Source organism: Scophthalmus maximus, chromosome 22 (genome assembly GCF_022379125.1).
Source record: "Scophthalmus maximus strain ysfricsl-2021 chromosome 22, ASM2237912v1, whole genome shotgun sequence".
Classification (NCBI taxonomy): Eukaryota; Metazoa; Chordata; class Actinopteri; order Pleuronectiformes; family Scophthalmidae; genus Scophthalmus; species Scophthalmus maximus.
In genome coordinates, this window is record NC_061536.1 from 12,987,501 (window position 1) to 13,004,277 (window position 16,777).

Genomic DNA, 16,777 nt, shown 5'->3' on the forward strand with positions numbered 1-16,777 from the left:
AACATGTGCGACTCGTGACTCCAAAAAAATGTGAAAATTCGCCACACACCACGTCAAGAGCGGCGTGATCGTCGATCTCCAGACGTGGAGGCAGCACTGCAGTGTCTGTCTCCCCCTGACTGACTGACTGACTGACTGCTCACCCACCACAGTGAGAGATAGTGAGATTGTGTGTATTCAGAAATGTAGGGCGAGTGCAGCGAGTGACGCAACTTCGAGGGGTGGCTGTTTTTTCTTCTTAAGGCGCCGTCGAGACGCATTAGAGAGAGAGAGGAAGAGATTCAAGTCTCAGAAAAGCTTTAGGATGAGGCTGGAAACCAGAGGGTGACGGAGAGTTTAGTGGTAAAAGTGAGACAGACAGTGAAGTGAGTGATGAAAGACAGGTTGTTGCACAGAGAGAGAGAGAGAGAGCGACGAGGAATCATGAAAGCAGCGAGGAAGAGGGAGACAAAGAGCTGGAGAAGACAGACAGAAACAACAGAGGGAGGTGTATAGTCTCAGACTCTTTGCCACAGAAGTGGAGCTGTTGTTATGAATGAGCAGCACAAATCCAGCGGGTCTTATCGCCTCGGAGCACCTTCTAAGAATGAGGCAGCGAGCTGTGATTATAAGCCCCCCGATCCCACTCACTTTACACTAAATGCATTACGGCCACTTAACTGCTAAAAAGCTCCAGGGACCCTGCAACTGTGCCTGACCCCCACACACTAACACTCTCTAATTCAAGAGTGCCTGTGTGAGAGTGTAGCACACACACACACACACACACACACACACACACACACTCACACACACTCTCACACACTCTCACACACTCTCACACACTCCAGGAGAGTGAGCGATGGACCAGATGAGTCCGACACTCTGAGGTTGAGCAGATTTAGTACAGTAGGTTTTAACAGCCTGCACCTGCTGCCAGAGATGAAACCTGAGATGAGAAATGTGCAAAGTCCCTCGTTTCCAACCGCCCGTAAAAAATCTTCTGTGCAAGTTTGTGAAACTTTTAATATCTGTCTAGAATCAGCGGGATTGGATGCTTCCCATTTTTAAAATCCCAATAATATAGTTATCAGAGCCCGACGATATATCAGTTGGCTGATAATATCAGCCGATATTAGTCTGTCACAGATATTTCGATATCAGTGCTTATGTTTACCGATATCAAATATTTTATTCTGAACAAACTGACGATGTTCACTTTTCAAATCATCGTGTTCAGAATCAAGGGTAGTTTCATGGTGACTGAGGAGCTAAAGCATGCACGTTAGGACAGTGTGATGTGGTCGAGAGCTCCGGAGCAAATGATTAGTGGTGGAAGAAGTAGATGCGGAAGTAGAAAGTACAGAAAAACTATTAAAAAAAGTTCCGAAAGAACATCAAAAGTCTGCGAACTCAGGGTTATAACCATAAGGGTTATAATATTATATACTGTACCAATATATGTCATGTTATCAAACCTTTCATCATTTTCTGATTAAAAGATAAAGCGCACTCAACAACCCAACCAGTCAAACAAACAGAAAGACTTCTCTTCCGGTTTATTCACTTCTGCAGTTTCTGCAGCAGTGACAGTTATTGTACAGTAGATGGCGCCGTTGTGTCTGTTTAAACTGCCCTGACTTCAAGGACAGATTTTTTTCTTTTTGTTGGTTATGTCATATTGAGATGTTGTCATCAATCTGGGTTTTACCACCAGTGCTGTCGGTATTGTTTTCACCTTGTCAGTCTGTACTGTGTGTGTGTGTCACTTTTGGTTTATTTGTACTTTATTCTGTCATGTATTGAATCATCTGGTCGGAGCCCATCCTCAGAATACTCTGGATGAGTTAAATCGAGTAATTGATTACTAAATTAATCGCCAACTATTTCGATAATCGATTAATCAATTCAAGTAGTTTTTATGAAGAAAAATAAGTCTAAATTCTCGGATTTCAGCTTCTTCAAAGTGAATATCTTCTGGGTTCTTTGCTCCTCTGTGACAGTAAACTAAATATCTTTGGTGTGTGGACAAAACAAAACATCATGTTGTGGTTTTGGGAAACACATTTTTCACCACTTTATGGACCAAACAACTAATGGATTAATCGAAAAAATTATCGACGATTATTTGATGATGACATTAATTGTTAGTTGCAGCCCTAGAATACTCCCCCACACCTGCTTGTGACGAAGGCCAGTGGACATATACTCACCTTGACCGGGTGATCTACTGTACTGACCCCCCCATCCCCAGCTGCAGATCTGAGCCGTGGCCCGGGACACGCTCTCCTGTTGTGACTCTAAACATGATAATGAATCCTCGTTAACCAGGACGCTGCTGAGTCACGAGGAAAATCTGCCTCCAGAAATACACTCACAGTCCTCGACTGTCAGCATGTAATCCTACGCACACGCACGCACACGCACACGCACACGCACACGCACACACACACACACACACACACACGTGTTAATCTCGTTAATTGTTTCCTCACTGGATCCATAACCCTGAATTCACTGAAGTTCAACTGTTAGAAATGTAGAAGTGCAAAATCTGTCCATATCGACAAAGTAAATGGGAAAAGGGGGGAAATTATATTATATATAATATGATTCATTATTTTCCATTTATCGCTTTTTGCTATATTTTTTAAATCATACTATACACCCCATAATACACCATGTCTAGCTATGGTTCTACCTATAGAGAGATAGATAGAGATATATAGATGTATAGACAGATAGACACGTTGTAATAAATAATAATAAACATTCTCATTGTATTTCTATTAAATTTATATAACTTTTCAGTTCTTATGACTCACACTTTATTTAATATTATTTACTGGACATGAACTTCATAAAATTCCATAATAGATTATAGATTATTTTATAACTTATTTTATTTTATATTCCAATGAGGGGAACCTATATACACTGTATACTCTATATTCCAAAATATAGAGACATTTTGCCAGAAATTCAATGGAGTGGAAGAAAACCTATTACATTTTTTTTAACAAAACAACTACTTCATGTATTTTGTTAAAGTTAGTCCCAACATGTAACAAAAGTGGGAAATAATCTGCATAAATGTACATATTTATTAACAGATTATTAGAAGAATTCCAAAACATTCGCACCTTACTTAATTAAAATTAAAATGAAGTTAATGAAATTGATTTTAATCTCATTTTTAAATATTAGCAAGTACATCTGTTCTCACACTGTGTCCTGTACACAAGCACATGAAGTGTTGGAATCTGAACAATTTAGGTATATAACATGAATACATGAGAGATATGACGTTAAGTCACGTGCGTCTCACCGGCTCTCAAGTTGTTAGAGGTCCGGAGTTTTCATCTGTGACCCTCTGGTGAAAGTGAAGGCGGACTCCCACAGCGGGGGCCCGGCAACAATGCATGGTAATTAGCCTTCTGTTGTGATCTGGTCTGTGTCTCCGGCGCTCTGGACCGTGACCTCGGACCTCGTCCCTCAGCCAGACCACAATCCCTCTCGGCTGGAGGCCAAACAGCCCCGTCAATCAGGACTGCCTTTCAAACAGGGTCCCCCCCGTCCCCCCCGTGGAGCGCAGCAGCCGCAGAGAGGGCGACTGGAGAGAAGGACGAGCAGTGTGTGGGGCGGGAAACACAATGAAGGAATGATTAACAGGATTTTCAAAAACGAGAAAACAACAAAGGTAGTGTGAGAGTGAAGACGGTGAGATGAGTTACATGTTTAGCTTCTGAGAGAAGTTAATGGGTAATGATACGTGAAGTCACTCAACTCAACAGTCGACCACATTAAAGAAGCTGAAAGTCAATTTTTCTGTTTGATATTTAACCTGTAACTGGTGTTTTCTTGGGTGAAGGATCAGAAAAAGTGAAAATAATTAATAACTGACATTTAAAGGAAATAAGGAAAAAACATTGTCCTCCATCCTCTCATCCAGTTTTAAGAACTGAAGGGTTCCACTTCAAATTGTGCTTTGAAAGTATTTTATTCTTTGTGTGTCAAGAAATTGATGCATAGAAAAGTTTAGTAAGTACATTAAATAACTGATTATTGAATATTGGGGAAAAAATGCCCATGGAATAAAAACTGTAGTAAAAAACATTCTCAAACACCTATAATTTCAATGCAGATTCGAGTATTTTCCAAAAGTATAATTCTTTTTTTTTCATAATTCTACTTGTGCAGCAGCCCTGATCCTCTCACTTAAAAAAAGAAAGAAGCTTTTATATAATAATGCCAGTATACTCTGTAATATGTTCACAAGAAACAGGGATTTTACAGATTAAACTGTAAACAGCAGCAGTTTTTAGTTATATTATACTTTAACACAATGTTATATATTACATATTAATATATATATATATATACACACACACACACACACACATATATACATACATATATATATAAAATAAATATTATATATGTTCAAAGTAGCCTTTTTTCCTGTAGGAGTACTTTTAAGTATGATATTTCAAGCAGACCACACTTTGGTGTATTATTATTACTTTTTGCTATTGCTACTTTTGCTTAAGTATCAGAGTACTCCCTCCGTTTCCAGTCACTATGCTAAGCTAAGCTAACATGAAGCTACATCACCGCATTTGGACCGTTTCACTCAACAAAATAAGAAACTCATACCACATCATGTGCGATGTGCAGTATAATATTTTGTATCAAAATATATAAAAATGACAGTCTTTTCTTTTATCAATTAAACAAAATGCATGCTAATTTTACCTGCTATAAACGGTGGATGATAAAATCTGAATTTATGCTAATAACACATCTTAAAATCACAATGTAACGGTTACATAATGTGTTAGGGAACTCTCTTTTTTTTTAAATACCTTTCATGATGAATGATTTTCCCTCGGTACAAGTTTCCAGACATAAATAAGTGTTTTGTTTTAGTTTTTAATGTAAATACTCTTCAGGCGAAGTCAAGTCTCGCGATACTTTGGGCGATAAGTTCCCGGAAGGGAAACGGGAGCTGACGGAGTTAAAAGGGTGTAGTACTGGAGTCTGACACCAGGGGGAAGTAGAGCGTCAGTGAAAAGACTCGGATGGTTGTAAACGGATGTTTAAAGGGACAGTTCAGTGATTTTGAAGTGGGGTTGTATGAGTTACTTATGCATAGTTAATATGTCTCCTTATGGAGATGGTGATCAGCCATGTCATTTAACGGGGTTTGGAGGAAAAGTGGAAATAGCAAGTCTCAGTCCCACTTGTTGCAGAGGGGACGTCTGTCTGGTGGAAAACTAAAGCAGTGAAAAAAACGTCCTCCAGCGTACAATTGAACGGATATACATATATTTTTATGTAACTTTTTAAAATGCGGGGGAAAAGACGTTTTTGGGTGGTCCCCTCTGCAACAGTGGGACTCAGACCTACGCTATTTCCACTTCTCAACTTCAAACTCCGTTAAATGACATCACCGATCACCATCTCCATAAGGTCACATATAAACAATGCATAAGTAACTCATACTACCCCACTTCAAAATCACTGACCTATCCCTTTAAAGATGAAGAGATTCATGTCGAAACAGGAGGAGGTCACATCCCAGTTCTTCTGTTGGAAACAATCCAAAAAGTTTCCCACGTGACCTGTGAAGTGTGAGACTTGGGTAAAAAAGTTCCTAAGTAGAAAACACAAGGTCTTATTCACAATTTGCCTCAATGCACTTCTCATTATTCATGAGATTAACGATGTCCAGGACCTCAGAGGATAATCTGTGCGATAATATAACAGCGATTATAATAAATGTTTAGTGGAGGAAACCGAGAACTGAGAAAAACGTTTCAGTTTCCCTTCAACAAACTGGGAACTTGTGATGTTGTGGTTGCAGCCAGCAGCTATTTCTGGTGATCAATCAATCATTGAAGGCGTCGTTTTCTTTGTTGTAACAACACTTAACTGGTTCAGTCTCTAAAAAATGTGAATATCAGCTGGTTTTTCGTGGCCGGCTGTGATGTTCAATTAAATTCATTTTGGATTTTTGTGCTGCGGAATGAACGAAAACAGGCGATTTAAAGACTGATGGCTGTTTATCACTTTTCTTATTTCTCCTTTAGCAAATTCATTTCGAAAACTATTTGACCAATGATCTGGTAAGGAACAAACACGCAGCCCTAAGTTTCACCACGTGAAACAATAAAAAAACAAACACTTATCAGCGGATAGCAGCACTTTTCTTTGATCAAAAAACTCGATGAGTTTCTGATCGAACACCGACGAGGGCCACAGAGCGACGTGCAACCGGTATTTATGAAGAGCCACAAAACATGATTCTGAATTAAACCTGTGAGAAGACGACAGAAGATAATCGGAGGAGCATCTAGAACCTCCATTTGGACAAAAACATAATCTGGGAAAAAAGCAGCATCAGGAATCAGGATTCTTAAAGATTGCGAGGAGAGTTGGTCACTTTTATTCTGCTGCTGCACAGAGAGAACATCAGCTCAATGCTAACTATGTGCAAAAAACAAAACATAAACCGGTCAGAATCATATAATAAAAAAAACATCTCTAATAAGAAACAAGAAAATAAGAACAGTCAGGAGCAACTAAACTATGACGAATGAGTATGTTGAAGACCAAAAATCTTTTTTCACATTTCTCTGCACCGGAACAGAAAGAAAAATGCCTCAGTGAAACTTCTTCTTCCTCCCGAGTCATTACCATTGTCGGAGCCCAAATCCCTCCTGTCAAGATCTTTTGTGTTGCAGACGGAGAGAAAAAGAAAAAGAAAGACCAAAATCCATCACAGGCCCATTGTGAGCAGAAGGAAGGATTTATTTTTCTCTCGCTTGATGGATTTTCTTTCATGAAATGTTTTCAGGAGTCTTGAGGAGTGAGAAATACTCGACGAGGCCACAGGTCGTCCACCATGGTATAAAATAACAGCTTTTCTGAGGCAAGAGTTTTTTTTCTTCAACCCCTCATATAAACTCATGACTAACACCAAAGTGCAGAAAAGAAAAATCAAGAGCAGAAAAATCCTCAACTAAAATTTTGGTATCAAAAAATGACGATTTATCGATTATCAAAAATACTTGACAACTATGTCTACAAATTATATTTTTGCTTCAGTCTGCAATACGATGCAACTTTAAACAAAGCAACATACAAAAGCAAGATTGTAAAACTTATGAATGAAATATAATTTTTTCTGTAAGTGCAGGAAGAGGGGAAAAAAGAAATGTGAGTGAGTGAAAAAAAAACAACAATGAAGCCGTTCCTCCATTTTTACCTTTTTTAATGAACCCTGATTATTGTTTAATTACAAATGAAGATGAACAAGTAGAAGAGAAACAGAAAGTACATGTGATTCCTCCATGATAAAAAACATAAACAAAACTAAAAAAAGGGTCTCCGTCTCTCTTCTGGAGTGACCGCTCACCGCCGAGGTGGAACGTGAGAGGAGAGACGAGACGAGCAGAGAGAGGAGGAGACAAATAATACAATGGTTAAACACAACAAAGCTCTTTTTTTCTTACAGAATCCTCCAAAATGGAAAAAAATATATATATACACGTCATCAAAAAGAAAAAAAGAAAATAGAAAACAACAGTTTCTTTCGCCCGCTGTATATCCCGGGGAGTTCGTGACCCTCCTCTTGTCCGTGGCAACATGATTATAATATCAGTGTGAGTTGAAAAATAAAATAAAAATTGAATATTTTGAGTTCATGGAGAAGACGAGTGCAAACTGGAACAAAAAACTCACAGAAAACCAGGAATTCGCGGAGAAGAGGGTCGGGCCACGAGGGTACGAAAAAAATAAAAATCAAGATGGTCATGTTAATAATATACTGTAATAATTACAAGAGTAACAGTAATATGTCTGAAAACATACATTAGAAAAATGATAAGAACAGCAACGATGAGGGAAACTGAGGGGTTCTTATTCTCTCCTGCGTTTTGTTTTTTCGAAGCCACGACACAGTACAGTGAAGGCAGCGCAGGTGAGTTCAGGTGCAGCTCAGACTTTTTAATTTTTCTTCACCAGACATTTCTTGCTCTTCAAATTCACCCCCGAAAAATATTTTGGAGGATTGACCCCGTGTACGTTTTTTGCTCAAACGTGAGCGTTGACGACGCAGACATGAGGCCGGAGCTACAAGACAACTGGGACTACAATACCCAGAAGGCCGAGCAGTCTTTGTTGAATAGCTTTGTGTATGTGAGTGTGTGTGTAGCTGGCATAACCATTGAAACCACACACACAAACCGAGGGCGAGTCAGATTATGGGAAGTCCCTCTCTCTCCACTCTACTCTGAGGTTTTGTGATGTCATTTCCTCTGCTTGTGTGTGTTAGTGTGTGTGTGTGTGTGTGTGTGTGTGTGTGTGTGCGTGCGTGTGTTTGTGTGGTAATGCGTCTACTTAGAGGGACTGTGGGAGCGTCCGATGTCACGTCCGATGCCACAGTAAAGCATGGTGTGTGTGTGTGTGGGTGGGTGTGTGTGTGTGTGTGTGTGTGTGTGTGTGTGTGTGTGTGTGTGTGTGTGTGTGTGTGTGTGTGTGTGTGCCTGCGTGCGTGCGGTTCAAACTTCACACAGACACAGCTGTTCGAGTCCACACTCACACCAAAGTTTGAGTTTGAGTTTTGCCAGGTGACACAAGTGAAACCCCCGCCTCGTGTCTATGTCATCCAATCAGAATCCCGTCTGCTCTGATCACCTGACTCCATCACCGACCCCCCCCCCCTTCCCCGGTTGCGACCTCCTCGTTTATTTTTTAATTTTTTAAAGCAGATCTGTGTCAAACAGCGGCTGCGAAATACTTTCAGGAGTTTTAGTTTGCGGTGAGAGGGAGAATTTAAATGTACCTTTCTGTGACTGACAGGTACAGTAAACCCCACCCAGGCTGCCACTCCCCCGGGGGGATGTGGAAAACAAAAGCACGCCCGCTCAACAAAGATAAAATATGATTTGGATTCAGGTCTGGTTTCATGTTCGCGCTCGCTTGTCACCGGGCCCCTGAACACACCATAACGTTTTTTTTGATTACATTTTTTTCTTCTTCTTTACAATATAAATATAAAACTCTTCGTCGTTGCAGCTCGACGGTCCGGAGGCAGAAGGGTGAGAAGGCAAAGGCTGAATCATACTGGTAATAATAATTATATGCCCGTTAGAATATATATATATAGACATTCTTTACCGTTTAAAAATAGTAGGATTTTCCTGATTTTTGTATCAAATGACCATATTGAAATATAATATTTGAATTCAATATATATTTGAATAAAATATATATATATATGTGTAGATTTACTTATTCTGTAATCTCTCTTTTACAAAAACAGAAGGCATGGTGGTACTTTTTTTTGTGTTGTTTTTTTCTGGGGGGGGAAACTTGATAAAACTCATGTTGGCTTTAAAAAAAGGCACGTTCATATTTTTTTGTTCATTAAAATGGGCACGATATCGTTCAAAAGTATATGAATAAAACATCATGAAAATAAGTTGATTCTCAGTATCTCAGTGAAGGTTTAGCCTGAGTTAACCTCGACGCTCCACATTCTTTACATGGTTCCCGCTCTTCCTCTTCTTCTTCTTCTTCTTCCTCGAGACGAATCAGTTTGTCGCTTTCTCAAAAAAAAAGAAAGAAAACGAAAACATCACGAGCAGATTCAGGCCTCAGGTTGCTGCAAAATGCCCTAAAAAAATACTGTCCACGTCCTCAGGAGGCACAAGCGTCCGCTGACAGAAAGAGTACAGTCTTAAAATTAAAAATAAAAAGTAGATAGAGGGGGAATGCAGAAGAGAACGCTTGATCCGTGTGTTTGAGGGGAGGGAGGGGGGAGATTGTGCAGAGTCCTGCAGGGACACGGAGAAGCGGAGACGCCCCGTGGTTCCTGGTGTGTTTGTGACACCAGCTCTGCGTCCACACTCACGCTCGGTGTGTCTATAATTACAAGCCTTGCTTTGTGAGCCGTTTCCTCATCGGAAAGAGCCGGAGCTTTTTTCCTTCTCTGTACAGTGGGAACCGCCGTGACAACGCCATCCGTCCCCCTGCGACGGGTTCAGAAAGTCCAAGACGGCTCGCCGACATCTGCCCCCTCCTCGCGGCTGCCCCTCAAGGTGTACGAATGCATCAGTCCTGTCACGTCTTTATACAGCCGCGGAGGAAGAGACCAGTCCGATAGTGTCCAGAGTTGTTTCCTGTTTCTTCCTGATCACACCTTTAACCCTCCGTAGGATCCATCCTCAGTTCTTTTTAATGATTTGCCCTCGACCTTGTAAACGGCTGTACGGTGACGGCTGCAGACAGAGAGGCACTTCTGTAATAATCTCGAAATCTCTATCTATCTAGTAACGTCAGGATTGGGGGGAATATATCCAAGGAGGAAAAAGGAGGAGAGAGGGAGCTCGCCACCTTCCAATTCATCCGATCCACTAGCTGTACAATATCCCGTCCGCCTCTTGTTGCTCTTTAAAAGGAGACGGATGTGATTAATTTCAACGGACCCATTAAAAGACAAAATCTCCCTGGCAGACGTGCTGGCATAACTGGCACTGTGAGGGCGAGGAGGCGTTGAGGAGTTCTCTCGCTATGTAGGGCGCTAATTTCAAAACAGAAGTAAATGTACAGACTAAGTTTTGTTGTGTTTTAGTGTTGTGAGTCACTGAAGAAACACTGCTGAGTTGTACCAGGGGCACGGAGGAGGAGGAGGAGGAGTCTGGTTCTCCACAGGTCGAGACGCTGAGCAGCCGCTCGCTGATATTTAGAGCCTCAAAGTTATCGATGATGCAGTAGCTTCACCTTCTTGTGAACGTGGAGACGCAGGTTTGTCTCTGTGAAATAATCTAAAGGAGCGGGTGAGGCAGTGAGGTCAGTAATAAATTGCCCGATGGCTCCTTTTAATCATCTCACAAATTAACATGTTCATAAGAAGGCAAAGAAATTGTAATAAGTTTTTAGTTTTTCTCTCTGTGTTTCTGTACAGACAAGAAGCCACAAGGCATCATGGTCTATATAAAACTGTTGGACTCCCAGAGGTGTGTGTTTCGTTTCTAAGTAGATCCCCTGTGTGTGTGTGTGTGTGTGTGTGTGTGTGCGTGTGTGTGTGTGTGCGCGTGCGTGAAGCTCAGCAGCCAGTGTTTTCCAGAGACAGCTGTGCCGTGGCCCTCTGCAGCTCCGAGCTTGCTCTGCGCTGGGTGGGAGGTGGCGGCAGCATCAACCCCAGAATAACTCCTCCCCCTTTTTCTACCTCCATCTTCCCCTTGACCTCCCCCTCCGCGTCGGCCTTCACTTTCTTGTCCTCCGCCTCGTCCCGCTCTCCGTCCGCCTCCATCTTCTGGTCCTCGCTCCAGCGGCGCTTGAAGCGCAGCTTGAGCGGGATGCACTGCGTGCCGCCGGGGCTGATGGGAGCCGGCTGACCAGGCTCGCTCTTCAGGGCGAGCAGCGGGAAGACTGGGCCGGCGCTGCCGACGGAAGGCGTGGCGGGTGTCTTGAAGACGTCATCGTCAGCATCGTCGTCGTGGTGACCGTGAGGAGGAGGAAGAGGAGCAGAGGGGCCGTTCCCGTTCGCCTGGTGGTGACTGTTGAGCTGATGATGATGATGATGATGATGATGATGATGAGCTGCCGCGGTGAAGATGTCCTCCTCGTTGTTGTGGTTCAGCTCATCGTCCTCACTGATGTCGGTCACCTCCACCTCCTCCTCTGACTCAATGTCAGATATCGGCTCCACCTGGAGGAAGAACAATTCACAACATGACGTTTTCATTTACAATTCACAACCCTCGGTGGAAAACAGCACTTCCAGTCTGCGCCAGCGGTCTCACCTTGATCTTCGGTGGTGCCGAGGTCAGGACGCAGTTGTTCATCTGCCCCGATGCGCCGAACGAGGAGGACTGGCCGGCGGAGGATGAGGAAGCAGAAGCGGCCAATGAGCTTCCAGAGTCCCTCTGCTTGCGCCCGAGCGGAGGAGGCTGCAGCTTGAACTTGAACGGAGACGGGTGCTGCTGCCCTTCCTCGCTGGCGGCGGCGGCGGCGGCGGCTGCTGCTGCTGCGTGCTGGCTGAGCGAGTGAGAGAGCGGCAGGCCGTGGAGGTGGTGGGTGGCCGGCTTCTCCAGGGTGGGGCGGTGGGGCTGGGGGATGACAATGTTGGGGTAGTGGAGGAAAGCTCGGGGGCTGAGGTGGTAGTTGTAGACGGACTGGGTGTGGGCCTGCAGGTAGTGCTTCATGTCCTCCGGGTTGAAGGAGAAGTGGGAGCCCAGCATCGGTGAGGACATGGAGGGGGAGGGGGTGTAGGACATGTGAGGGGTGGGGGTCATGGACAGGGCGGGGGACAGGAGACCCCCGGGGCCAGGCAGAGGGGAGACGGGGAACGGGGAGAGGGAGTCAGGGTGGACCCTGTGGCCAGGTCTGCCGAGCCCTGCGGGGTTCGGGCCGCCGCCATAGACCCTGAAGAGAGAGTCGTGAGGCAGGCGGTGGGGCAGCAGACCCCTGAACGCCCTCTCGGGCCCCATGCCGCGCTCCTCAGCCCCCACGGCCTCCTCCAGCTCAGAGTTGGTGGAGGTGCCGTCGCTGCAGTCGCTGACCGAGCCGCGGGCCATGCGGCGGGCAACGCTGCTGAACATGCCCGGACTGCGGAGCTCCTCGCTGGACGACAGCACGTCCGACGGCGTTGACGGGGGGAAGCGGAAGTGGCTGCCTCCGGTCGGCACCGGGGGGGCGCTCTGAGGAACTCCTCGACCTGCGAGGAACCAGAGAATTCAAAATGATGATTCATAATCTTGAAAAGCACAGCTCTCACTTCATCTGTCCATGAAAATATGTTTTGGTTTAGAAGTATTTGCCTTCAATGCTTTAAGCTTTAAAAAATGTGATTTCAAATGTTCAATAGAAACACTTTACTCCACAAACTCTTCTCTGGTCTGTGTGAGTTCATGCAGAATATCAGGGACATGATTTCTGGGACAATTTGTTATTATGTGGAACAGTTTTCAATGTCGTGAGCAAATTTTTTTGTATCGTGTGGGATGCAATCTGTGACAATATCATAAAAAAAGATGGATCTGCATGGCTCAATTCCACTTGGGCTAAAGCTTTGCCATGCTACGTATGTTTTTTAAAAATGTTACATTTGGACGCAGCAGCCTTTCAGACAGAGGAGCGGTGACTAATGAGAGTAGGTCACATCTCTCATAACTCCAAACTATTTTACCCTGAGGGTCACAGGCACACAAAGAAAACACTGGGTTACACAAAGCCACAAGTTCTTTTCTCTTTCAACCGCTCCTCCCTCCCTCCTCTGTCCTCCCTCCCCCCTCCCTCCCTCCCTCTCACCAGGGAGACTGTGGCACTGCAATAAATTCTTGGCATCCGTGCACGTGCCAGAATTAAATATTGGAAAAGTCGCTCTTACTGCCATCACAAACATGGGTTGGGTTCCTCTTGTTTTTTTGTTTTTTTCCAGTACCGCCGAGTGCGTGTGTGTGCGTGTGTGCGGTTCTCTCTTTTTAAGACGCACACACTCTCACGACCATGTGTGACGGAGACAACGGGGAGAAAAAACAGCGTGTGTGTGTGTGTGTGTGTGTGTGTGTGTGTGTGCATGCGTTTGTGCAGAGTATGTGCATCAATCCAGATTGTCGTGGGCATGTGTGTGTGTGTGTGTGTAAAACCATCATACGAAACCATCGTATCACAACATGTCAGTGTGTGGGCCACATCACACGGAGGCTATAATTAAAGTTTCGTGCCGCACTTTTGTCGCTGGTATCCAACGCTCCCATATGGGCCGTGTTTACACTGGGTGGCCGGGACCAGAACCAGAGACGACTTCAGAAGAAGGAGAGCGCACGGGTAAACTGGGACGTGGCACACGGACACACACACACTACAGCAGCGTAGCGAGCTAGTGGCTACATGGCTAGCTAACCTCAGCGGTGTTTCATAATGGGCTCAACGATACAAATGTGATGGACGACGCAGCTTCGCTTCCTCCCATTGTTCATAAATGAAGCTAAAGTATCTCGGATACGGGCAGTGTGGTCATCTTGTGTCGTGGTGAGCGAGTGTGAAAGTGTGTGTCTACGTACCAGTGCCCATGTCGATGAAGGGGTAGTTGACCAGCACCAGTTTGTTGAAGTTGAACTTGTACGTGAATCTCTTCCCTTTGGTCTTGTGAAGGATCCTCTTGTTGTAGTAGTATCTACAAAGAGAGAGCAGGAAGAAGAAGAACAGTTATCTTCTCGTCAGTTACCACCACAGGCTCTGTTATGTTTCATCGTTGGCCGCCATTTTGACCAAGTGCAAACGCACCGTGACGTCACTGGTTGACTTGTGAGCTGCCATTTAGTATGTTTGACCAGTGCCATCTTGGTTTTTTAGAAACTTACGGCGGGCGGGGTCTACCTCCACCCGCAACCCTGGACGATACCAGCCGTCAATCACGCTGTATCCACGCTCCAATGTACACGGTGCTTTAGCGTCTACTTGCCTCTAAATGAGACCATAATTAACAAAATGAGCATCAAGACTTGAAACTAGAGATTGAACCATAAACTTCTCAGGAAAATGTTTACTGACGTTATGAATAAAGTGAGAAGTCATTTTCTCATAGACTTCTATAGAAACGACCAGTGGAGTCGTCCTCTGCTGGTGAGTAAATACAGCTTCAAGGCGCTTAGCTCTCCAGGTCGTACCTTTTATCAATCACTGTCAATGACGGGGGAAGCAGCTAATAAAAGAAAGATCCACGGTAATTTTTCTAAACAAATACAAAACAGCTCAGTTTCACTCTGTACTCTTCTCACGGCGTGATTCTCACTGTGATTACTCAACGAAGTGCAGCAGCCGCTCTGACTCGGTCTCGACCAGGCGGCTCCATGAGTACGAGTTGCATTAGTCACTGTCAATACACACTGGGATGGAGAGGAGTGAGCGAAGCGAGCCGTCGACAGCTCATCTAAGAAGATGATAAAATGGCTCCCGGTGACTCATCGATAGCCTCGGGAACCAAACCACAGTCGTATTTTTCCTTTGAATAAAAACATCTACATCAGTGACTCTCAATCCGTTGTGACTTGCCACTTCATTCTGGAAAATGTGAAAACGTTATTCATCGTTTCTGGTGCAGACGAGCGGAGAGGAGCTCAATGGAGTAACAGGCCTGCATACAGGCCTGCATACAGGCCTGTTACTTATGCATCCGACCATTTGTCTTTATGAATCTATCCATCCAGAGTTATAGTTTCATTTTGGCCACATGAAGAATATGACACTAAAATAGTTCAACATTACTAATTTTCAGGTTACACTTATTAGTCAGAATGATGGAGCTGCTTTATCTCTTCTCCGGTGTGAACAGAGAGTTGGTCACTGGAGGTAACAATGGAGAACAAAGTAGAGCAGCAGTGTTTGAACCAGAACTCAATGAGTGAAGGGGCCTCTGCTGACGGAGCCGACCACAACACACACACACAAAGGAGCAGGCAGGTAAACAGCGGCCCAACAAAACAGAACGTATGGATGTTATGAGACAGATTAGAGAGGAGATATTACAGCACAGCATTCACACAATAATAATACTTATTATTACTCATTTAATCTCACAGATATGAAACATGTATAGCAACATGCAGAGGTGGAAATATATTTCAATCTTCATAGGTAAAAAATCAACAAAAAACATTTATTTTTAAACTTCATTTTTAAGTTAAGTTCCTGCATTTTTTAAGTGCTAGTTAATACTTCAAAAATGTAAAACCTTTATCTGAAAGTAAGACGAACCTGCCACCTGGAACATCAGCTTTAAAAATGACGTGATTTCTCTCTGAAACGTTTAGAGCCACAACTTTCAATCGATTATTCAATTTACGGAAACCTTTTTTAATAGCCGATTAATCATTAGAAATTTTTTCAAACTAAAAACAATAATGTTCGTTTGTACCTTGCATCCAAAAATGTAATATTTACAGTGAGACTAGCCTGAGCACTGGGAGAAAGATAATTTCCTGGCTGATGTGAAGTATGACATCTCACACAAAAGGTGAAAACTCAAAACTCAAAAGGCCGACACCTTGAATCAGTGCTGAGGTTCGGTACTTGAGAAGTCGACACAGGTGGAAATGAACAAGTACAGGGCGAACAGGCGCAAACAGGCAAAACACGCTGCATGCAAAAAATTTGACACACTACAGGAGATAAACAGCAATAACTGTGAGTGTGTTCACATCAGGCCTGTAAGTGCTGGGAAAACTGAAAGGACGTGTTGTTGTCAGACGTGTGGAAGGATGATGGCACTTTGAATGAGTCGGGGGAAGGCCAATGCTTGTGAAAGGAACACACACACACACACACACACACAAACACACAAACACACTTGCTGGTGGCCTCCTGTTCTTCGTGGACCATTTGAACTTCTTTCAAACAAAACCAGAAAGGACTTTGAGTGTATAGACTCGGCCTCTGTGTATTGAACACATACGCAGCTTTACGGGAAACTCACTCACTCACTCACTCACTCACTCACTCACTCACTCACTCACTCACTCACTCACTCACTCACTCACTCACTCACTCACTCACTCACACACACACACACACACACACACACACACACACACACACACACACACACACACACACACACACACACACACACACACACACACACACACACACACACACACACACACACACACACACACACACACACACACACACACACACACACACACACACACACACACACACACACACACACACACACACACACACACACACACACACACACACACATGATTCACATGCATGAACG

The 16,777-nt window shown here is 43.9% G+C and overlaps 2 protein-coding genes across 4 annotated transcripts in view; both read right to left on the bottom strand.

Moving 5' to 3' along the window:
* The window catches only part of cica (capicua transcriptional repressor a), a 34,517-nt gene extending 30,931 nt beyond the window's left edge, over positions 1–3,586 (bottom strand). Inside the window, exons 1-2 of one of the 3 annotated variants that reach the window (XM_047330291.1) lie at positions 3,308–3,586; positions 2,193–2,382 (exon numbers count right to left, since the gene is read on the bottom strand). The gene's annotated coding sequence lies outside the window, so the exon portion shown is untranslated. Of the gene's footprint in view, positions 1–2,192; positions 2,672–3,307 lie in introns of those variants that run through there. The other 2 variants (XM_047330292.1, XM_047330293.1) reach the window with 2 other exon arrangements.
* A 3,652-nt stretch (positions 3,587–7,238) lies between these two features.
* The window catches only part of erf (Ets2 repressor factor), a 30,190-nt gene continuing 20,651 nt past the window's right edge, over positions 7,239–16,777 (bottom strand). Inside the window, exons 3-5 of the mRNA XM_035620411.2 lie at positions 14,055–14,167; positions 11,793–12,706; positions 7,239–11,698 (exon numbers count right to left, since the gene is read on the bottom strand). Coding sequence (XP_035476304.2) covers positions 11,093–11,698; positions 11,793–12,706; positions 14,055–14,167 — 1,633 coding nt within the window. The 3' untranslated portion in view covers positions 7,239–11,092. The remainder of the gene's footprint in view (positions 11,699–11,792; positions 12,707–14,054; positions 14,168–16,777) is intronic.